Consider the following 24,878-nt stretch of genomic DNA (forward strand, 5'->3'; position numbering starts at 1 on the left):
AGTGTGTCATATACACTGTGCATTATGGGGAGTATGAGGGAGATGGTGCCATTTGTTAATACATAGACCTAAAAGAATTAATCAAACGTGTAGAAAGGGAATGTTCTGACTACTTGTTGATCATAAAATGACAATATGATTGCAATATAAACTGCAAGCATACTCTCTAAAACCACCCAAATCAGTCCCATCTCTATACAGATAAAATCACACACCCTGGTCAGTGCTGTTCCATCCATGCTGACATCTTATGGTGTCTGGAGCAATGCTGTGGAGAGAGAATGAGTTGCCTGTATTTCTTAACAGCTCAGGAGCCAGAAGGCAAGGAAGGGCAAGTTAAACCTACTCGACGTTTGGTGTTTTTTGAGTCCTGAATTTGGAGGTCTGTCAAATTCGGAAAGGTTGCGCCTTGCACTGCTGCAATAAAAGGGCACTATCTCCAACTGTGGTCTGGTGTTTCCTCAAAGAATTTGATATGTGAGCTGAAAAGTCCCTAAGCAGCAGCTGCTTCTCTGGTTTAGTCTCACAAAAAAGAAATGAGAGAACAGGTTGGGTCTATCTCTTGCCAGCTTTCCTGCCAGATGTGAGCAGCTCAGGAAAAGCAGGGCCCACGCTCAGTTGGCTCTGCCAAAACCTAGGGATGAGCCTAGCAAGGAACCATCCTCCTCCCCACCTGGACTTTAAGTTCAACCCAGGAGAGAAGGACAAGCCATGGTGAGGACTCATACTTAGTTTTCATTTCCTGATTCTTTGGTCCATCACAGTAAGGGTAGTTGGGTTACAGGTCTCTGCCAGCACTTATACAAGGCATGAGCTTGACCGTATTCAGCAAGAGATTGCCTTTTATCATCATACTCCAGGCTGAATTACCAGTTTCTGTAGGAGTGTGCTGAGAAGACAGACCCTAAAGTACTTACAAAATATTTCTAAAATTTGTAATGGTTTAACCCTGCAAACGATTGGACTCTAGTCTATGGTTTAGTTTAAAAATACACGTTTTTTGCTGTTGTTTGCACTTTGAACCCTAAGGAGAAGTTCACAGAGGCTAAAAGCTCCTGTAGAAGTGTGGGTTCCTCTATGCCCAGTTGGGTTGCTCTGTGTTTCAGCCCCAGGCCCTCCTGGGCAGCTCATTCTCTCCAGACTCCCTTCTGGAGCAAGCCAGATTGTTGCCCTGAAAAGGAAAGCTGGTTACGATCCCAGAGAGATGGAATCGCCTGGGCTAAAGCTAGCTTTGCTGTGCAGAACCCTTTCCGTGCAGCATTGCATGTAAAACAACTATAGTCCAATGGGTATAAACTTACATGAGGATTAGTACATCTAAACACGATATTCAGCAAAACTGCAAGCACAGATGCCTTTTATTCCTAATCTAACTAAGCCCTGATGACATAAAGCATTAAACAGACCTAATGCTCAAGCACAGACACACGCATTAGGGCAGATTTGGTTTATGTAATCTCAGCTTGATTCTTCTTCTGTTGACATGAGTTTAGATGTGGAATAATGTGACTGGCTCATGCCAATACATGAAATGAGATCTGGCCCTCCACATCCATCTCCGAAGATAGCAGCAGCGGTTGCTGGAGGCTCATATTTTTTAATCAAGCCAGCAGATGGCATTCGTACACTTCGGGCTTCCCTCCTCCACACCGCCTTTTGCAGCAACGCAGTATGTTCTCCCTTTATTAGGGGACCCCGAGACCCTCACACGAGAATATCTCCCGAATCAGTAAAGAACTTTGTTTTTATAAAGGTAGGAATATTTCCTGTACATTGTCCAACCTGAAAAATTACTGGACTGTGAGGATTAGATATATTATCCCAGAGATTAAAATTTAAATTAGATCTCACAGAAATAAACTACTACATACAATCTGTCTTTTCCAAAACACTCTGATGAAGGTTGGGAGGTTTCCAAGCAGCTGCTGTCTCCTACTCTTTCATACGACCTTTTCAAAGCCATTTCATTATTCTGAGTTCTCTGGATTGAGCAGAGCATACACATTATCTAGAAACCTAAAGATTTTAGAAACTGAATAATTGCTTCATTTATTGAGTATTACCATGCCCAGTTTGCTCAGAGGAAAACAGCACAAAGGTGCATTAGAAGTAGTTTTTCAAGAGTGAATGTGAGACCAGCAAAGACACTACTAGGTTCCCAGCTTTTCAAGGTTCACAGAAAACAGTAGAAAATAGCTGAGGTTTGACTGTCCGGCTCATTTCAGCTTGCATGGCAATGCATCTCAATGGAAGAATTAAGTATTAAAACAATTCTGATGTGACAAGGAATGCTGATACATACTAGAAAGTAAAATGATTGATGTGCCTCACAGAAACCAACCAACCAGATACCAAAGGCCAAACCAAGGATTTGAAATACTCGTAAATGAAATATGAGCATACATGTATTTCTGCCTTCTGTACATCTTCTAAAGGACATGGTGATGGGGGAGACCTAAGTTTTATAGTAATATTGGACCTGATGTCTTTGGGAGTTAAGATTTTATTAACTTTAGTGAGTTCGAGATTAGATGTTATGTGAGCACAGCTCAGAGAGTCAAATGCCAGACTGGAAGAACAGAAAAGCTCCCTCAAACTTCCAGAAGATGTGTATTGGTAAACCCAGTATTATTGTGAAAGCTTTAAGTGGAAAACCTGTGATGGAAGTGAAACTGAATAGTGCAATACTTATGTATATAGCTAGATGGCTGCAATGACACACTAAGAGTGTCCAGATTTGCTAATTCATTGTGGATTCTACTTTTGGTTTATGTTTTGCTTCATATAAACCGATCTTTTCTGTCTTCATTTTCTTGACGTTTTTATTATGTACAAACTCTGTCTATTTTTGTCATCTGATTCTTCCAAATAAAGTTAATCAGCTTTAAGATTTGCATCAAATGATTTTGGGCAATGACAATTTTAAGCTGAGTCTGTATTAAATTTTTAAGTAAAATGTTCAGTCTTTATTTCCTCTATGTAGCTACTTCTTCAACTACAGAAATACAGAGAGACATTAAAAAAATTTAAGGGAACTACACATATTTAGAAAAATACATTTTTTAGAAGTGTTCTGGCAGGCAACCTGTTTTTACCATCAGTTTATAACCTTACAGAATATTATCTCTTAGGAACTCTTGCATTACCTTTAGGCAGTAAATTGGCACCAAAGAAAACAAAAAGATGAGAGAAGCGTTGGCGGGCGTGGGAGGGGGAACACATTTTAGTAGCTTACGCAGCATTTCAGAACTCTTGGGGGGGGTCTGTGAGTGGGTTAGTTTAAAAGATTAAAGTTTGCAGTCTGCACCGAGAGGACAGTTCTTGCTAAAGTCTGTATACCAAAGCTGGCTGTGAATTGAAGAACTGTTGTAATTAGATTACTGTAAATACAATAAGAAACTCACTCCTGGTGGTCTGGGGAGGAGTGTCATAGGGCACTGGAGAATTGTGTTGGCAGGATTTGGGACAGTTTGACTGAAAGCAGAGAACACAATCTCAAAATCCTTTTAATCTTCCCCCCCTCCAGTTCTTTGGGGATTTGTTTGTCATTAAGTAACAGTCAAAAGATTAAGGAAATATAAAATGACATTAAAGCTCACAAGTACTTCTGTAAAATTATCAGTGCTAGTGTAGTCTTCAGCAGGGATCGCTTCTGCCAAGACTTTCTAGAGCCAGGCAGAATTAAAAGAAAAGCAGCAAGCAGGGACAAAAGCAAACCCCGCGAATGTGGGCTGGAATACCGCTTTTCTGCTAGCGCTTCGGAAGCACGGTCTTCCAAAGTGTGGCAGTGGCTGTTGCTATGTGTCTGGGCTCAACAAGCTTAAACTTTGCATGGCCCATGCTAAACTAATTTGAGTCAATTTGTCTACATCATTTCAACAATCGTCCTGTGCATTTTGAATCGTACATACAACACTGCATGATAAAGGCCCACCGAGCAGATGCCGACTGCTCATTCTGCCGTGGTCTAGCTGTTGCTAGTTCTTCACCATGGTTTCTCCATATCCTAGTGACAATGTTAGTTTTTCGATGGTGAGGTTAAGTCTGTGCCTGGCTAGTTAAGACTTTTCTTTACAGAGGACAGCTCCTATAACAACTGCCAGCTCTAAGCATGACCTTTAAAAATGAAATAAGGGAGTGTTAACTGGAATATTTTTTTTTTTATTCTCCCAAGGGAGTTCAAAGGAATACAAGGAGATTTTGCAAGTAAAGTTTTAAGCCTGCACAAGAAAGAGACACCAATATCAGAAGCTCTTATCACAAGAAAGCTGATCTAACCTGCTTACACTTAAATAGTTTCAGTGTAACGGATTTTGACTCATTTGTAAACATGCACTTTGTAAGACAGTTTTACTTTGGAAACTGATATCAAACAAGAATAAAGAATTAAAGCAACCCCACTCTGCACCTAGGTAATATAACGGGGCTGATCTGCAGCTGGTGCAAATCAGTAGAGCTGCAGGGGGAATTAGCTGCATTATCCCATTTTCTACCAGCTAAGGATTTAGTCTTTGAGAGTGGAGCATCGTGTTCGGAAAACTCCAGTATTTCATGAGTAAAAGAGCAAGAAGGAGGAGTAAAAAATATACCACATTCTCATGTATGCTAAATCCCTGCGAGAGGCATTAAAATCAATGTGTTCTGTGGGGAGAGAAAGCTTATAATTAACGTTTTTATTATTCTTGGATTGGTTTGATAGTTTCTCTGCAAGCCTCTGCTAAAAAAGGATTACCTAGTGAGTCTTGCCAATTTGGAGCCCTGTATAACTCCAGGGACAGGCTGGCTTTTTTTCTCTTTCTCTGATAAACTATTGAGAATTTTTTGCTAGACTCACTAAATGTGACAGCTGTTTTCCTATAGCAAACTTCGGGATAACTTTTGGTTTTGACCGTGTTTCCAAAACAAAACAACTCTGCCCAAATTGCCAAAAACTGAGTTGGGGTTAAACCTTGCTGCTTTAGTTTGGGTTTTTTTTCCCAGTTTTTCCTTTTTTTTTTCTTTTTTTTAAACTTAAGACAGTTAGGATAGCTCCTCTGTGTTAATGAAGATTTTATTTTTATGAAAAACAAACAAGGATAAATTGCCTAAGGAGTCACTTTTTTCCTCTCTCAGAAAAACATCAGTGAAAATCTTTCAGTAAGATCCAGGTTTTGGGAGATGTTTCAACGCAGAGGCTTTTTTCTCAGTGTTTGCTCTCCAGATGATAAAACCAGAGAGATGGGAAACATGGGCTGCTCTGTTTACTATTGGTTAGTGGCTCTTTTTTAAATTCACAGCCACCAGGCGTGTGTTCATCGCACTCTGATTTGAATTTTAGGGCTCAAAATAAAGTTCAGTACTTTTTATTCAAATTCAAATGAACTGTGCTACACTCTGGCAGCCTCTAAGAATGTTGCCAGGCCTGCAACCCCTCAGAAAGTGGACAGTGCGGCAGGAGCTTGCAGACTAAATCCTGGCTGCCGCAGCGCAAAGATATTTTAAAGTCTCATTTTTGGGCAAGTTGAGCGGAGCGAAGGCACTTATGAAGACCTGATCCAGTCCTTCCTGCAGTGCTACAGCTCATAAAGATCCACTCTGAGTTCCTGCGGCAGAGGGCTGTTAGAAAAGGTGGGTCTGAGTTTGGGCTTCCTGTGACGGTGGTGCTGTGGGAGAGCTACAGCATTGTGGTAGCTCCTAAATTTTGGGGTGGGGTGGACATGCTGGATGTAGATGCTGGGCCAGAGAGCTGAGCTCTCCTATGAGATTCGAGGGAACAAAGTATCTGCCACTTGATATAGTCAGTCACTCAAATAAAAGCAAGCTGATTGCAGCAAGGTTTATCGAGGCTTTGAAAAGCAGTATCAGGAGTAAATCTTAATTTAAACAACATGGGTTTATAAGCTAAATGTGGGAGATGGTGGATGCTGCAACGACTGTTGGATACCTCAGCCCGAAGTGCCACCTGCAGCTCTGGCCTAAGCCTCAACTCCCTTTGTAAAGCCTCCAAGGGTGTTGTTTGAAGAACAGAAGTCGCAAAAAATGGGATCTGCCTATATTTTTCAGCGGGGTAACTGAGGAGAGAAAGCTGTGTTAAATCCCACCCTCTTGTGGGCATAGGTGCCATGATAAGCACAACTGGTCTCATGGTAGAGTTGGAATACCTGAGGCCAGTTTTGGCCCCATGTGTACGATGCAGTTCAGCACTGCCAGAACAAGTCTCCTTCCAGCCAGGTATTCTACAACAGGTGCTTTTCTTTCAAAATATTACTTAGTAAACAAAACACTTCTCAGTAAGCACTCCTTTTCAAACAACTGATACCTTTGGAGTCAGGAAAGATGTTCATATCAATAATTAGAAAAGTCATCTGGGCAACCTTCCCCTCCAAGAACTACCTGGGCATAACTTTTACCTTATTTATAACGCTTTTTCCCACAGCTCAGTTTCCCAGACCGTAGATGCACAGAGAGGAGAGGAAAAGTAGATTAATATAGCAGGAGTTAGTCATTAATTATCAACACATCCATAAAACTTCTGAAGGGAAAGGTGCCTGGTCTTCAGTGTTCTGCTGGGAGCCTGCAGGACCCAACACATTCAGCCCCTGACTTACTCCTTTCTCACATGGGAACAGTCAAAAACATCAGGACAGAAAAAGCAAAAGTTTGCCAGATTTTTCTCAGAAATGGAAGAGATCCCTGTAGGAAGCCATGGGCCGCCAAAGCCGGTCTCAAATGGCGCTTTGTTCAGGCGGCTCTGGAGAGACCAGCCCTGCGAGAGTGCCGGGGCAGCGCTGCCCTTGCTCTCTGCTCTGGGGATCAGCCTCTTCGGCGGGCTGGGAATACAAAATATGACAGGGCAAATCTATCCCTAGAAAAGAAGGTACAAGTAAGCAGCTAAGACTTGACAAGGTTAAAGGGACAGGTGTTCAGCTCTTACTTGCCAAATAGAGATGCAGCTGATGGAAGCACCTAAAAGAGACTTTTCAAGCATTTTATGCGGATGTGGTGAGGGCAGCCAGGGCTGGGTCACACATGAACAGCTTGGTAAGTGACCTGAGGGGAGATGCAAGATCCCTAGGCCAAAATGCTTTGGATCTGGGGCAGCCCACCACAGCCACTGGAACGGGGAGATCAGACCTCGTACAAGGCACTGAGATGTTCACCGTGAGCAAAGATTTCAGCAGTGAGGCCTCACTGCAGCCTGGCAAGGCTTAACTTTATGCCATAAGCAAGTTCTTGAAGTGTTTTTCCTCCAGTGCCAGAGCCAGCTTGCTGCAGGCCAGGCTGCCGCTTAGAGGGCACAGGGAGATCAGGAGCCCGGGTGAGGGAGAGGGATGAAGGTAGCCCTAAGTCTCCAAATTGCAGCCACCTTACCTCAGGGCTGACATGCGAGCACCTTCTCTGAGGTCCTGGCCAGGAGGAGGTCATCCATCTGTTGGGCATCTTGTCTGCCTGCCACGTGGAGCAGGAGCCTCTTAGGAGCTCCTGGCACAGGCCCTCATGGGAGGGGTGGTCCAGCACCAAAAGAAAATGGGACATCAGCCCTTGGACTGCCATTCTTTGGAGGCATCATGGTCACAGGAGCAAGTGGAGATGGCTCTCATTTCTGCCAAAAAATGAAAATGTGATGAGGACCTATGAAAAGGGAATTTGTTTTCACGGGATATTGCTCTTCTAAATGAAAATGCCCACTCTGACAGAAACTCTCACAGAAAACTGTTTTTTTCATCAATTAAAGTTGTTCCCCTTACCCAACCTAGTACCCTCACTGTGACCCCCACAATGAGTAGCAGCTTGTTACATGAGCAGTACCACTGTCTCCGCAGGCATAACCCTGAAGAACAGATGGTGCTGTTTTGAGTAAATAGAGTTCCCAGAATCTGGTTTTATAAAACTTTGGACCAATAATTTAACTGCTTGGTGCCACTTCCTTTTTGTCGTGCAATGAGCATAAAACCATGTAGTTCTTGCGTAACAAGCCTCAGTGCTAAGATCTTAAATATTTCTAAGATACTTAGACCTAAGCTAAATGTAATCCTGCACCTGATCTGGGGAGCAAAGCAGTCCTAACTCTTCCCAAGACTTTCAGAACAGATCTCTTGCATTGAAAGTCCCAGACTAACCTACACCTGCAATTCTTTGGTTTAGTGACAACCAGAGCCAAGAAACCAGACAAGGTGGGAGGCTCTAGCAAACACTCCATGTTAACTGCTGAGGGGACGAGGGAAGATGGGGGAAGAATGCTGGCGTTTCAAGGCTGCTGGAAGGGAAAAGGACATTATTGTTCCCTAAATGGTCAAAGCCTGGGGCTTTTAGTGGCCACTGCCTTGTCCTGGTCCAACAGTCTAAGGCAGTTTTTAGAAAAAATATCTCTATGGAATTTGAAATTCCCCTTGGCATCCCTTGCTGTCAATGCTAAGTTTTGGCAGGGTGTGATGCTGTGTTCCCAAGTGCTGGCCAGAGCATGTCCAGCACACTACAGCAGATGTTTTTTCTGTGCTACATGCTGAGTATCAACGCTGGTCTTATTTACGCACACAACCCCTCACATTTGAACTGTGTAAACTGCTTCTAACAGCTCCTTTCCCCTCTTTGTTCAAACAATGGCCTTTGGAAATTTATTTAAATGCTGCTGAGACCAAATTGTTATTTAATTTAACAAATTAATAATTTTCCCTTCCAAATCCCCTTTAGCTCCACATGTATATTACTTAATAGCTTATCTATACGCCTATCAAATTCTTGCTCTTCTGAAAGAATACAATGAGCGACCCTTTGCTTGTACAGCAGATTAGGAGACAGAAAGGGAGATATGGCTCCTCTCTTCGTTCCCATCTTGCCATACAGAGAAAGAATGTACTTTGGGTTTCTATGGACATGTTTGCCAGCTTTTTTGGCCATGAGATATCAAATTCGGAGCTGCCTCTGGGAAGACATTTGCAATAAGGAATGCAACACAGGAAAGGTATTTGCATCAATAACTCTTGCTGATAGAATAAATTATAAAGATATTTTGTATCATTTGACTTAAGTTACTCCATTCATTTTTTTGCTGGGTTTATGCATTCGGGATTCATGTTGGTGGGGATCGGTTAACACTCTGAAGGCAACCGCACGGCAGCCTTTACATACCTAAGGAGCTACGTAGGTAAGCTGCAGAAGGCAGTTCGCTCAGGACCACCTATTTTAGGAGCTGGGAGCTGACCTTACCTCCTTCCATCGCCTTGCACCCCACTTCCCTCAGCCAGAGCTTCAGGTTTGCCTGGGGACTTCTCTCTCTCCTGCAGGTAAAGAGCAGCCCTGGCAGCACAAGCTGAACGTGAAAGCTGGGTGCTCAGCTCCAATAGAGAAAAGAAAGCCATGTGTGCCATCCCTGCAGGCCCCCCCAGGTGCTATTAAGGCCCCCTCCTCAGGGAGCCATTGTGAAGAGCGTGCATAGGCAGACACCGAAGGAGCAGAGGAGAGTGGGGCACAGAGCACCCTTATGGGCATTAGACTCCCTTGGCACGGATGGGAACACATCGTCTCAGCCTCTTTGCAAACTTGGGCGTCACAGTATGCATTACTGTGCGTCACATTTCCAGAGCTTCTTCAAAGCCAGCAATGGCACCTTCCCCTCACACTGTGAGCTGCCGGACCTCACCGCGTGGTCTCTGTTGCCACGGCACCATAACTGCACATCACCAGTGCAGGAGCACTTCTCTTCCTAGAGGACAAATGCGCATGTCACCAGTGCAGGTGCACTTCTCTTCCTAGAGGACAAATGCGCTTCTTCACCCTCTGACGCGATGGCGAGGTGGGTGGCCAGGGTGCAGTGAGGTTAACCTGCCCTCACCTAGGGGGGGCCTGATGAGGTGCCCACACTGGCCAGTGGGACTCCATGGCCTTTGAGTTGGGCTCCTGTGGATGAAGGTAGGCAGGAGGGAATGGCAGTGCTGGTCCAGCTGAATAACCTCTCTGCCTGTCTGGAGGGGAAAAAAGAAAAAAAAAAGGATTATTAGTAGGGTGAATAGAGAGGATGGGCAAGCCAGCTCCGTTAGGTGAGACCTGGTTGCCTTGAATTTGGAGCCTGCATGGCTGCGGGGGCTTCTCCTAGTGATGGCTCAGGAATCCTGCATCTTCCCTGGCTTTACAAAAATTACCTGTAGGGCTGAGGCCAGTGGAAAGCAGCAGCTAGGCTGTTTTATGGGTATTTCAGGTATTATTAGCCTTGAAAGCATGAAAAGGTGGGTACGTGGGACCAGAGAGCGGGCAGCATCGGGGGAGCCTGCTGGGTACGGACAGCACTCCAGCCACTGAACTGCAGAGTTTTCCTTATCCTTTCTCTTTCACCTCTCCAGCTTCTCTTCAGTCTCAGGATGACTTCTGGATTCATTCAGCCTCATTCCCCAAATCCTCAGATCTGCATTTTCCAAGGCTTCTACCCTTTTACTTTGTAATTTTAAAAAGGGACTTTTGAATAAACAAACCCATGAAATAATACTAGAGGGTATACAGTAGGACATACCATGTCAAATTATAAATAAACTGGAAACATTTAACTTGGAGGACAAACACCCCCATCACACACACACACCCCTTTCACCCTGCAAAAGGCAGCATTAGAAACATTCTTGTATTTAGGTAAAAATGTGAGGCCTAAGCAGTTAAAAGGCAATGTGCTCTAAAGCTTCCCTAATCTATTTTCCTCCAATTCTTTCCACCTTTAAGAAGCTTGTGGAGTTAGTTGCCGATTAACATTCAGGAAGATTGTACTCTGTCTCCAGTTCATTGCTCTCTTGTTGGCTTATTGTTATTCAGAGCCCATTTATTGTAGATGAGCCATTCATTTTCCTCTAATTGGATGGGATTGGATTTCACTTTCATTGTTGGATGCATTGAAAACCCTGGAGGGGCTACAGGGATCAGCCCAGGGTTGGGGAGATTTAACTCAGCACAAAGTTTAGGTTGCAGCTGAAAGAAGCTGCAAATTTTTTTAAATTTTTTTTTTTTTTTTAAAGTACAAATGCCTCATGGCTAGATTTGCAAGGTCTCCCTTGTGATCCCAAACACCTTATTGCATAACTTATACTTTCAGTATTTTTATATAGTTCCTCACCAAAGCACTCATCACACAGGGATTGCTAGGAAGATTTCTGAGCATCAGAAACTCAGCAAGGGCTTTGCACCAATGTCCCTCCTGTCAGGATCTAACTGGCTTTCTGATGCTCTCAAATGTTTGGATTAAATCCTTTCACAGTGCCCGGATTGTGCACTGTAACATCCTCCCCTGCAAATCTGCTCAGATTTATTTGGGGTAATACAAGGGTCTGTAAACAGAAGGCAATTTGGAGACTCTGCTCTGCAGTTATCCGCACCACAAATTGCTCCAGCAGCTGCTGCGTCCCCACCTAAGGGCAAGCGGAAGGCTGAAGAGCCTGCCTGGTGCTGAACCACAGCCCGCTTTTGTGGTAGACACACAAGCCTGGACCAAACCCATCTCTCCCAGCCATCTCATAACTCATTCTGAAGTGTTGGCAGCAGAGCTAAAAATACACATGGGCACCCACACGTGGGTGTGCACGTCGCTCAGCCGGGGAGTTGCCGTGCTGCGTGGGAGCCCCTTCCCAGTCAGAAATACGGAGTGGCTGTGGTCGTGGCAGGGGCAAGGACAGCACAGCCACTCTGGGCTCCTGGGCTGTAGCATCTCGCACCTCACCGGACAGCTCAGGGGCGGCAGGGAAGGAAACAGCTCTCCTTGTCCCCTCAGAAAACCACGTCTGCCGAGAGCAGGTCTCTGGATTTAACTGCCTGAATTAAAGGCAGTATTAAAATTGAACTCAAGGATTTAACTGTCTGAAAAAAAGGTTTCTGATCTGATGCAAGTTTCTCTGGAGTCAGTGGAGAGATGGGCACCTCTGAAGAGCAAGTGATGCCTCCCAAGACAGGTTTCATGGGTGGGACAAACTGCTTTCTGGAGCGGAGAAGCAAGGAGATGCCTACCTTAGAAGCAGTCCTGAGCTCTAGCACATCCCCTGAACATCCCCTAAGCATCCCTAAACCTGCCTCTAAGCATCCGCTGGCAAGGTAAACCCAGGGGTGGTCCTTCTGGAATAAAAGGTAGAGGGAGAGGAAAAGGAGCAGGGAGGCAGTACAAGGCAGTACGGTAAAACTACTGTGGTGTGTTGGAAGGGTTAACATCTGGCCTCCTGCAGATGTGTGTCTGATGGGGACCTGGCAGTTGGCGGAGCTGGGGTATTTACATGGGAAATTGCCCAGCAAACTGCAAGCATGTACTGCAACCTTTCCCTCGGTGGGGTCCCATTTTGCACCTCTCTTTTCTTCTAGGGCACAGATTTTCATTAAACATGTAGGAGTGTCATCTCTGTGACACCTTTACTGCACTGACAGGTCCCATTGAAACTGGCCAGCAGGCTTAAAAGCTACCAGAGGGGACACAGGGAAAGGAGGGAAACACATGTGTACCTACACACTGGTGGCGTGACTAGAAAGTGGGTTGTTAGAAGGATGAAACAATTATCAAAGAAAATGTTGAGAAAGACGCTCTGCTCATGCACACAAGAACCAGCAAAACCCACTTCCTACAGATCTGTGCTCAGTTGCTGATGGCACCTGAGAAGGTGCCAGCTGGGCCCAAAACCCTACCTGCAGTAAGGTATTTATTAATTTCTTTTTCATGTGGATCCTCTGGTGTTTTATAAAGGCTAAGCACACATTTGAACCCTTCCCTCCCATCTCCCTGCCTCCTTTAGTTAAATTTTAGGTGACTTGATACCTCTGAGAAATCCACCCATTGCCCGCACTCGGTGGAAGGAGACCAGCAGAGACCACAAGAGCCTGGAAGGGAGGCAGAGGGACCCACGCATCAGGTGGGTTAAAAATAAGACAATTAACACCAACCCCAAAGGCCAGACTCTGACTGAGACACAAGATATTTAAGACACTAACCATTAAAACTGATAGACCAAGCAATGACAACGCACAAAGGTGCCTGAAATTTTAAAAAATGTTAAAAACGAGGTAAAATTTGACCTGTTGCTTGCTGGCAATTTTTTGTTTAGAAGGACCATGGGAGACACTATACCTAAAAGGCTTTGATGTGGAGACCTGCCTTACAAGTAACTGGTACAAAGCAGAGATGTTTTGAGGGCCTGCAGCCCCACAACAGCACATGAAACACCAATGGCAGCAGCCAGCCTGACTGTCCAGATTCAGAAGTGAGTTGATCAACCAAAGAACTTCAGGTGACAGTAAGCCTACCAGACCTCCCTATCTGTCACTTCAATGCCCAGTTATGCACATAAAATATTATTTTGTTCTTTTTCAGTTTCATTAAATAAATCAAAGTTTTACATACCTTCTTCCTACAGAGATATTTGGTGGTTGTCAACCTCTGGCTCTTGGTGGTTTCTGGGGTCTTCGGGTCCTTATTAAACAGTCTGAGAATGGTAATTAAACAAAGCAAGTCTATGAGCTCAACAGCCACAATCCTGGGTTTGCACCTCCCCTGGAAAATTGTGGTGGTCTGCAAAGCAAAAATTACAAAAAACACCTGCTCTGGCTCCCAGACAGCTTCCACTTAGCCTTCCCCTGAGTGTGCTAAGCAGCACGATCATACGTCATCTCACTGGGTTTTTTGTGTCTCTGCAGATACCTTGGTTACAGGCACTGAAGCTGGCCACGGTTGTGGTCTCACTAGCACCATAGAGAGGAGATAAACTCCTTATGGCTAACAGCACTTTTCCACATTCCCCAAACAGAGATTACAGAGCCTCTGTGTAACTCATCAGCTTTGACCGCTACACACCATCTCTGTGCTACCTCCAGCATTTTCAGGTTCTTTTCCAAATCATGGATGCAGACACCAAGTCCGCCAGGAACACAGGTCTTCCAGGAACCTGTTGGACATTTTCCTTTGGACGATGTTCTCCAACAGCAGTTACGGCTCGGATACTGCTGAGCTACTTGCAGTCATGCTCTATGTGCTGCACTAACTTCAGCATTACTTGTTCTCGTAACGTTACTTCTTACTTAAGCAAGGACCATGCATTTCCACCTTTAACCCAGCTTCAGGAGAACCTTTGCCTGTAAAATCGTATAAACCCACATCAGTGAACATCACAGTTATATCACACATTCAGAGTTCAGGTATTTTTCTCCTGTTTTTCTCCATTTTTTTCCAACTATCAACTACAAGGAGGCAGTGAGACTTGCACAGAGTCACCACCACAGGCTAGGAAGTTTGTTTCCCAAAGTCAAAACAGGGCAGCGTCAGAGAAACAAACCTATGGGCAGGGGACCTCTTACCTCTTCTGTCCTTGGAAACAGCTGCCTTTCAGTTTTGTCTCTTGCATATCAGCCGCACCAAACTCCACTCTTCTCTTAAGAAACACAAAGCCAAACCGCTCATCCCACAGACACAGAAACTCTGTGAGGTATTGACCTCTACTGGTGCAAGGTCTTTACCAAGCAAAATCTAGCAGGAACAGTAAAAATTATGGCCTTTTTAAACTCTTCCAAACAATTACAGAAGGAAATGAGAACTTTCTGTGCCATTTTAATGTCCTGCTGTTTTAGTAAAAATTTGACATGCCTGTTTTATTTCATTTTAGGATTTTTTCTGATTTCATGATTTCGCCTTGTCTTTGTTTACTTATTTTTCCTTCCTTCCATTCTTAAAGAATTTGCAGAGATTAAAAAGAACACACACACACAAAAACTGGGAAACTGAGAAAACGGCTAACACTTTTTTTCCACCTGACTGCCTTCTCCAGATGTTTTTGAATGGGAACAACCAACCAGGCAAAAAAGGCCTTGAATGATAAATTAAAAAAAAAAATAAAATTGTGGGGGTGGGGAATGACAGAAATGGGAAGGTGAAAGAGAAGAGCAGACAGTTCCTAAAAGCAGGACATCCCACCCCAGACTGCACCTCCTCACCCTCCAACTCCAGAAGCAGAGATTATTTGCAGGCTGACTGGCTCTCCTGGCCTCACCTGCTGACAAGTCTTTATTTCCCAGAAAGCCTCTTTCCAGACCCAAAACAGGTAGCAGAAGTGTCTGGACCCTGGTTCTCACCAGGCGGATGCAGGAGCTCTGGTGGCACTGATACAGCCTTACCCGTACTCTCGGTGTGCCTCCGGGAAACACAAGACATACTTACAGAGGCATTTTGCCTTAGGCTGGGAAAAACTACGCTCATCTTCCAGAGTTATCCAAGAAATGACAATGAACAAATGGCTCCCTGTCACTCGTTATTTTATTATGGGTTTACCTCCATGTGAACAAGCTGCGTCATGACCTAGGGAATAAAACCTGCCTGATTCTTGCAGGTTTGCACCCAATATTGCCATTTCCTCACTGCAGTAACTCAAGCTCCCCATCCCTACGCCTCTTACAACCCTGTCGCTCCTCTTGCCGCACCTCAGGAAGGGCCCCAAGCCTTTCCATGGTGTGCCCAGGTCCCCCATGGCCGGCCAAGCAGGACCTGCTGCAGCCCCTCGCAGGGACAGCCCAGCGGTTTTTCGCCTCCCAGACAGCCATTTGAGGGGTCATTTCTGTCTGGGGCATAGGGCTAGGTCCTAACATACATTGCTATGAATAAAAAAAGACAGGCCACTAGTTAACAAAGAACAAAACCACCACAATCAGAACACCTGCATACATTCTTGGGGTATACTGTCTCTGGAGAGGACAAGCCTCGCTGTCAACTCAGCTGCAGTGCTGCCAGGGTGGCGAGCACAGGCCAGCCATTACCCACAGGGTTTCCCAAAGGCAATGGCCCTTCTCCCTCTGCCATCCCCAGCCAGGCTTCCACTGGCTTTCCCTGCCCCAGGGCTCAGGTAGAGCGGTTGGTCTCTGCCGAGCTTGTTTCTTGCCTGCACAGGTGGGTCCATGAAGGGCCGTGTCTGCCATGTTGTGTCGGCTGCCTGGGCCTGGCTTCCCGTGGTTAACAGTGGGAGGCCTTGCACGGCTGCCAAGATACAAAATGGCGTTTCCTCCTACGGCTGCTGTGCCCAGGAAGGGGAAAAACATAATTTTCTTCCATGGTGCCTCACAAAGGCCAGAGAGATTTGTACCAGAGCGGCCCTGAGGAAAAAACCCCTAAAAGCAGGGTGTGCTGGGAGTAAGGCCACAGATCACCATTGTGCCGGGCAGCAGCCGCAGGGGCAGCCCGGCCCAGCTCCCCAAGGAGCAACGTTCACCAGCACCCTGCCGGCCATTTTGTCCCAGCCTAATTTATTTGTTATGAATAATTACAGCTCCCCTTTCCCCTCCCGTCCGGCCTGGGCACAAAGAAGCCCGCTCCCCAAAAGGCAGCGGCATGTAAAAGTTTGTTGTTGCATCTCCATTAAACTGTACGCTCTCCGCCCGCCGCCAATAATGCACTTCAGATAGTTCGTTGATGCAATATATTTTCCAGGATAGGCTTTTGTTTTCTTTCTTGGCTGCTCACCCTCTTTCTGTGGTCAGTTTTGCTCATTTCTCTTGTAAGCTGTCTAGAGGCAGAGAAAAGGCTTTCAGTTTTAAGCAGTTTCCTTTTCAGTTCCCCTTTATTGAATTCCAACCTCCATTTTTTTTTTTTTAAGCATAGGGACATCATTTATCTTGGACTTTAAGTTGCAGGGGCCTTCAAGGGGCTTCTTTTTTTCTTTCCCAGCTGCATTTGTTGACACACAGTCAATCTGGTTTTTGCCTTCATTCCCCCTCTTCCCCCCAGCAGGCCATAAAGTATCGACAGCTGTGCCCTTTATTAGCATAGCCGTTTTAAGCACAACAAGGGGGAAGAGACTAAATATATTACAGCCATTACCTCTGTCAAAAAGTGACAATTTTGAAACATTTTAGCTTTTCACTGGGAAAGCTGGCAGCACAAAAGAAAGTGCTATAATTTTATTGTAAATGCTTTTTAAATATGGGTCACTTGGCCATAATCAATAGAAAGGATGGAAAAGTTCAAAGCTTGAGAACAGTTCAGGCAGACAGCAGATTTTTTTTTTTTTTTTAAAAAAAAGGCTTGGCTTTAAAATATGCTAACTGGGGCAAAAATACAACAGTGAGAAGCATGCAAAATAAGATCTTTTTCCTGGTGGTTTTGTTTTCTGTACATCTCTGTTCATGCTTTTCCCATCTACTTATAAGTGTGTTTTACAACTTGGATGGGAATTATTCCTCCCCAACAGGGTATTATGAACATTTGGGGACTGAGAAAACAGGAGGGAATCCAGGCAGTCACTACTCTCTTCTCAAAAAGGAAAAAAAACCAAAACCACCCTACTGTTTTTTCAAATGCCTTTGGAAGGGCGATGTGCTGCTGCACTGTGATTTACCAGGCAAGATCACTTTTTGAGCATAAAATAATCCTGAAACCTTAGATCCTGGTAGCTTAGGTTCAGGTTTGGATTCTTACACTTGCTGGCTTTTATATGGCAGAAGCTTGTATTGTAAGCTTCCAGAATGAAGAATTGGCTTTTTTGATTAGACAAGGACTAACACCCACAGTCAGCATCTGTTACAAGCTCTAAAAGGTAAAAGAGGGCTTACAGATGCCCCGAAGCCTGTGGATCTTGGCTGCTTTTGTTTTAATTTGTAATGGGTTTATCAGGCTAAGAGGAAGGGGCAATCTCAGCAGGGTTTATTTTGAATGGCTTCACCTTCCTCTCCATTTGTAACATCTGGGGAGAACTTGCAAGTCTTTTCTCTCTCTTTTCTGCACCTCCCTAACTACAATTTTTGCTGGAGGTTTCACTTTGCTTTTTAACTTTCAGAACATATGTAAAACTTGGCTTAGACCAAGGCAAGTTGTTAAACAGGATCCCAAAAGCAAAGCTGCTCTAAAGGATCTATTTAAGCAAAAGTCCATGAAATCCTACACACATTATTATACAGTACCTATCAACTGTTGCAATGCAGCATTTGTCTTGTGGTGGTTCCTGGGGGCCTGTATCCCACTGCACCGAGCACTCTGAATTTGCAGGAGAGGGCAAGCAAGCATCCTGCTCTGGGAAGAATGTGGTCCGTGGCAAAGGGGAAATGGGAAGGAATTCTCACCACCCATCTTTTGGCAACCAATTTAGCAGTTAAATGTAACCAGCTGGTCTCCCCAGGCTCCCTCTGTAGTCGAGAGAGGGAAAGCAAAGCTCCTGCAGAGGGTCATTCAGTGCACCCAAATTAGCCTTACTCTGAATTGTCCTCTCTCTCATCCGTGACTGGAGAAGGAGTTTGAAGAGACTACCCGGGTAATTTAGCCAGCTAAGATGGGTGGTCTGAATAATTCCTTCCCCACCAACCTCTAAAAGCCTGCCTAGGTACCCCACAGAGATTGGCATGCCATCCGAGGGATCGATTCCCAAGCATGTCAGCAGTTCAGTAATCTGTGCTCATGCCTGCTCTAGAGAAAGCTGGGATGCTCAAGGAGCTTACTTGATCCTGTTGGACCCTGTAGGTCCCAGCCAGGACATGAGCCATGCACTGTCAGATGATGCTGTTGGACTGGTTGTAGTGACAGTCAGGTTCTGGGGACTTTTTTTTCCTTACCTGTCAGACTGCATCTGCTGTCCTCAAGCCTGGCCAGAGACCACTGAGATGGGAGTAGCTGTGGGACAGCCTAACCCTCAGAGGTGTTTCATGATGGAGCTGAAAGTGGCTCCCACGCCGCATAGACAGGAGACATGGCTGCTCCTGCCTCCTTTCCAACAAACGAGTTTGGTCCCTTCTCGTGGGACCCCCTCTTCCTCATCCTTGCTTGTACTGAGCAAGGAAGGGGGGCTTGTTCTCAAGAACGAAGGCAAGTCAGGGAGCTATGGCACACCTCCAAAACGAGGGACAGACACACAACAGCCAAAGCATTACCGATCCTTGCAACCAAAGGCAATACTAAAAGCAGAGGATTAACCACACTCACCTGCAGACAGTGTTGCTGGCGGTGAGGGGAGGAGCCCTGAAAAACACTCAGCTTTGCTGCAAGTAGGCAATTACCACCGTTTTCCACCCTGCATAGCCACCTGTGTCTTCCCCCATTTGCCTGCCCTGGTTACCCGCAAGCAGGAGGAGATCGGCAGGGCAGCCTCCCAGGTCCCAGCTCTGCCGGGCAGGGCCTCCGCTGCCCTCCGGTCACCCGCAGGCAGCAGCAGTGGGGAAGTACCTTTCCTACCTTTCCTTTCTTCTGCCTGCTCTTCAGCCAGTGCCGAGAGCACCACTTCTGCGTTCCCAGGGACACTCAGCCAGAAGATAGATGGCAAAGCTAAAAGGACATCCCTTCCCTCCAAAATTCCTGGTCTAACTATTGCATCACCAGAGTGAGAGTATGTATTTTGGAGAGAACCAACTTCAGGATGAGCAAAAGCTTTTGCATGAAGAAATCAGGAAATGTTCCCTATCACTTTTCCTAAGAGCCAGAGCCATCCAAGTAACTAAGATGTGAAGCAACAGAGATTTGTATTTGCAGGATTAAATTTTGCCTTTTTTTTTTTTTCTGTCTGAAAGCGCACTGCATCTTTGCACTACCACTGAATCATCACTTTTCCATGCTTGACCAGAAAAGAATCTGACCTGGGCAGCTGTTTAACTTGCTGCTCATCAAAGACCAGCAAAGTCTGGCTCTGAACTGTTTGAACAGCAGAACAGTCTTTTTACAGCCAGCCTTATTAAAGCACAGGATTTTATTAGCTGTTTTGTGGTAATAAGATGAAGGACAATGTTGTGGAATGCTCCTTCAGGAGATTTGGGATCTTGTACGCTTTGAGGTTTACTTTCCTTTTTCAGATGGGGGTGCTTGGCAACCAACTAATACGACAGCCTCACTGTAATATTCTCTTCCTTAAAGCCACCTTGGACAACCAATTTTTCACACAGGTAGAGGAAAACTATTGCTTGAAGAACTACAAGCGAAATGTACTATTGCTCAGTTGCACTCTCTCTCTCTTTTTTAAAGCAGATATAGGGTGAAAAATCTACTTTGGCCACATGCACACACAGCAATGCTGTATATTCAAAACATTGAATCTAATGTGGTTTTTCTCTTTGGCAAATTTCTTTAAAGTTCTGGTAATTTTCTCAAAACAACATTTTTAACAGATTGTAAACGTCCCTTTTTCCTGAAAACATCTTTTGGGGCACATAGAGTTTCAATTAGCATTTGAGAATACCTGCCAGGAAGTTTTCATGAACATTTAAACAAATACGTCTGCGTTATTTTGCAAAAGAACAAAGTATTCTGACAAATCTCAGCAATTTCCCCATCATCTTTTGTTTCATAACTCTAATGGGAACAAAGAAAAGCAAAGCTTTTGTCCAAATAATTGACGAGTTTTAATGAGAATTGTGTTCCTTCGGACTGTTGATGCCAAAATAAAAATTGAAACACAAGTTTTTGTATTTGCGACTGACAGTGAAAGGCTTTTTGGGAATGAAAGGAACATGTATCTGAAACTTGCTGGCTAACACCTTTACAGTCACCACCAGAAAATCTATTGACATTTTACTCAGACGAGTTCCTTTTTCTGCTACAGTATTTTCTTAGTCAACTATACTCAAGTGTTTTGGAGGAAAAATGAAAGCATGTACTTATATAATCAAATATCATTACTTCACATAATACAGAATAGTTCATACCATGTGGAATGAAATGCATTAGTCAAATATATATACAATGACTCTTATCAGAGGCAGCAAACCTTTCATCGCTCTCCAGGCTTGAGGACACCAGGTATTAAAATGTTGCAGGTTGCAGCACATTCTCATGGTCACATCAGACGGGAACTTCAGACACTCATTCGAACGCAGATGCGGCACCTCTGTGCTCTGCTGGGGAGGAAAGAGAAAGCATTCCCCAAACTGGTCAGGCTCACTGCCCAGTTTCCCAGTTTAAATAAGGTTCAGGTGCCCACGCCTTCTATTTTGGAGGTTCAGCTTTGAAAATAAAACTCAGGAGCAAATCCTAATTTCACAGTAAATAAACTTTACTTTCCTCCAGACTCCCATCCAAGAGAAATCTTAACACATGTTTACTTTGAAGAGAAAATAACATCTGCATAAGGAAGCAGATGCACTGTTGTGTTGGAGGAACTTTATCCCAAGATTTTCCCCGATCTCCAGTGGGTGCATCTAAGGATGGACCCATGTTACATTCTAAAGATAACTCAAAACGCTAGCAGCACCCCTTCCACAAACTATCAGCTTGGAACAAGAGATGCTTTGGGATACTGCACTAGTGGAAGTTACTAATTTAACTAGATCAACCTGCACTACAGGCAACCCAATTATAAAATCACTCTTGAGCTAAAGTATTCAAGCAGAACCTTCTAAGCTTGGTCTTAATTTTTTTCTTTTTAATTGAAGCAGCATCTCATGTCTGTAAAACCTACTATGAGCATGTATTTTCCAAGCTAAGCTAAACAGAGGAACTGTTTATTGTGACTATTGTTGACCTGTTGCAACTGACAGGAGCCAAACAACAAAAGCCTCATGCTATACCATTTGTTAGGAGGTCCCTGCAGCCATTATTGTTTTATTAATCTCTTTAGCCAGCTAATTGTAGGAGCATATTCTACAACTTGCAAAGCAACAAATTGAGATTTTGCTCTTTTTCATGCTCTGCACTCATCCCTTTATAGCAACCCATATAGAAGCCTATTATTGAAATAACTGCTTCTCCAGCCCCAAGAAAGAGCTTCAGCTGATACCAAGATGGGACTCAATTCCTCATTAACAGGGATACTTAAGTTTTGCCCCTCAGGAAGGGTTCATAAATTCTTTGCACGTGCAGTGCACTTAATACTTCCCTGTGCTGGGTTCAGAGTGGTCAGTAGATGATGCTAAACGCAGAATTACATTTTTGAGACCCAGTTCAGATGCAGCTAAGCATATTTCTTGCTCCTGGACAACTCCTCCCTCCCCCTTTGGATTCATACACAATAGGTATGATTAAAGTATTATCAATAAATTGATTGGTTTTGCTTTAGCTACTGCTGTATGGGAACTGTAGCTGGCTTCCTTTTCCCCCTGTGCAAACTGTGATGCTCCATGTGGATGCAGCAGATAAGATAGCCCAAGTCAAGTCATAACCCAAAACACTGACCATTTTAACATTCAGAAAGGTCTTACCATACAGAAATGTATACAACTAATGTCCCTAAGTTCCCTTGTTAGGTTTTGTTTGGGTTTTTTTTTATTTGTTTGTTTTGGTTTTTTTTTTTTGCTATGGCTGGGCAGTGTCTTTTGGGAAAACAAACTTAACTGCTAAGAGGACAGCAGTGCATTATTTCTTTTTGGTCCTTTCAGAAGACTAAGGAGATCTATGGAAGCTCCTCACATGGGAAACCACAGCATGATTTCATACCAAGTCCCCCCTTTACAAGGTCTTTGAACACCAACTTCCTTAGTTCAGGGAACCAGTGTCAAGTGGTAGGAAACAAAGACAAACTGGAGAACCTTCACGAACCTCTGAAAGGTTCACAAGGAATGGCACGTGTATGCTTCCGAGAAAAAAAAAAAAAAAAAAAAAAAGGGAATTACAAACTAGGACACGGATTATTCTTCATGTAATTCATGCTGAGAGAAACACACAGAGAAGGAAACCAAGCAGGCAAAGAGGCAACAACAGCAGTGCAGCACACCTAAAACTTTAATCTTTGTTTTTAAAGAGTACAGAGTTGAAAGTGATACTTTCTTCTCCTTCCCATTCTCTATCCCATCGCTTCGTAAGTTCTCCCTAAAAGGAAATATTTCTTTGTCGATTAGTTTGACTTCCCTTCAAGTGAGGCATACCCATTCATCTCCAAAAGTAGGCCCCAATTCAGTAAAACACTTGCACATGCACTTCACTTTAGTCCGCTCCCATTCATGGCAACATTTAAGTGTACATACTTGAATGCTGTTTTGAATAGGGATGGTTTTACTTCACCAAAGACCGGAGGTGGGGTATATTCATGTGGTTTTAACAGGGAAGGGGAGGGAGGGAGGACATAAAACATACATAATCTTGTTCCCAATTTAAAGGTAATTTTAGCAGCAGTCAGTGACTCACACATTGGTAAAATCTTAAGCAGCAGCTTAACCACAGAAGTGTGTAGCAGTAAGAAAGCCAATGACATTTTAAAAAGGTAGCTCTGAGATCACTGCTGAACGCCAGTTAAAGCAGCTTCACAAGGTCAGTCAGACTTCTAAGTTTAAACACCCTCTGCTCCTAATGCCATTAAGCAAACACACTTCTTTAATTACAATTATATAAAGGGAGAGACTGGCAGGACAATAAAAAAAAAAATCAAGAATGGAAAAACCTACAGAGTTCAGAAAATAGGATTCTGGAAAATTAAAGTGTTTGTATTTTATTTTACATTGTAGGCTTTCACTTTTTATCCCTTTGAAATATGTTTAGTTTTAAATTAATAAAGATCATAAACTAATAAGTTGGTATGTTCTTTAAACAAACATAATAAAAATTCAGACATTACATCACAGGACCCATCATTTAAATATCCCAGTAACAGAACAGTTAAAGTGATGCTGGCTAACGTGAGGATAAAATGCCTAGATAAAGGATGTCATGGCTCTAAGGAAAAGTGTGGATTAGAGGAGAATTGAGAGTGAAGCAGGTGATGCTTTAGTCTGAATCTGAACTCTCTTGCTTGTTGGTATGGTACTGGCTGACTGCTTCTTCCAAAGGAGCCATTGTACCATCCGGCCGCACTCCCATTGGTTTTATAAGCTCATCTCTGTAAGAGATTTAAAGAAAGAATATATATTAGCATATGCACACATATCAATTCATATGTGTATAATACAGTCACGTACAGTATATGCTTTAGTACATAATGAGCCTTTAAAAGGAAGTTACTTCTGCTAAAGCCCTCGGTTTTGAAGAAAGCGGAACAAAAAACCCTTCCAAAAAAAGGTGGGAGGGGAAGAGCAGGACAGATAAAGACTTCATTCATGTAGGCCAAACCTACTTAGCCAATTAAAGACACCACGAAAAGTCAGTGCCTAATGGCCTCAAGACAAGGAGCAGGTTCACTGTTTTAGATACACAAACCAGCTTTTCTTCTAAGAGTTCTCTGACAGCCATTTCCTCCTAAAATTTCACCTGCCATTCTGGCCAATACATGCCCAGGCAATTAAAACAATGATTTGACACATATTCATCTTGTTGAAGGAAATAAATCAGCTACGAGGACAGACTGCCTACACCACTACCAGGGGTGTGTAAGTACTTGTTGATTCATTTAAAAAAAGCTGACTGATTCTAATACTATTGCTTTTGTTTGTGGCAGTTTAATTACAGGATTGACAGCCATTTTAATCTCTTCAAAGCTCCAAAGGCCTCTCAGCAGCTAATCCAATTATATCTACTCCACAAGCTACAGCCTCATCTAAGAGATGATTAATTATTGATTAAGCCAATCAAAAAGTATTAGCAAAGATTTATTTAATCCTCACTTTTTATCACCTCATTTATATGTGGATTATGGCAAAAGCTGTAAGGGCAAAGATAACATTTTGATTTTCTGCTGAAAAAAAATAATGGGGAATACGTCTAAATATTCAGAAGTCACCTTAAATAAAGGAGTGGAGGCTTGATGTCAATTTACCCCTTGCTTGAAAGACAGCCCAGTAAAACTGCCAATTTAACACACATATACCACCCTCCCGAGCCACAGACAATAAAACTCCGTCACACAATGGGGAAGCAAAGGCATTTCACCAGCTCTCTGCCTGGTCTGCCCTACTACCTTGGCTGAAAACAGGGACAAAAATTGCTTGCACACAGCTGGTGATCTAACCTTAACACAACCACAGCAACAGCAAGCAAGGCAACACCTGAGCTACAAGGCATGCGTACACTAGCTATTGTACAGTCAAGCAGCAGTTACGTCTCCAAGAGTCTTTTTCGCTCAGGAAGAGCG

At 43.9% G+C, this 24,878-nt stretch overlaps 1 protein-coding gene across 1 annotated transcript in view; it reads right to left on the bottom strand.

The window, feature by feature from the left end:
• Positions 1–23,377: 23,377 nt before the first annotated feature.
• Positions 23,378–24,878, bottom strand: part of RIC8B (RIC8 guanine nucleotide exchange factor B) — a gene marked incomplete at its 5' end in the record, with an annotated part of 33,285 nt that continues 31,784 nt past the window's right edge. Inside the window, one exon of the mRNA XM_009709419.1 lies at positions 23,378–23,690. Coding sequence (XP_009707721.1) covers positions 23,579–23,690 — 112 coding nt within the window. The remainder of the gene's footprint in view (positions 23,691–24,878) is intronic.

Source organism: Cariama cristata, unplaced genomic scaffold (assembly GCF_000690535.1).
Source record: "Cariama cristata isolate BGI_N322 unplaced genomic scaffold, ASM69053v1 scaffold11931, whole genome shotgun sequence".
Lineage (NCBI taxonomy): Eukaryota > Metazoa > Chordata > Aves > Cariamiformes > Cariamidae > Cariama > Cariama cristata.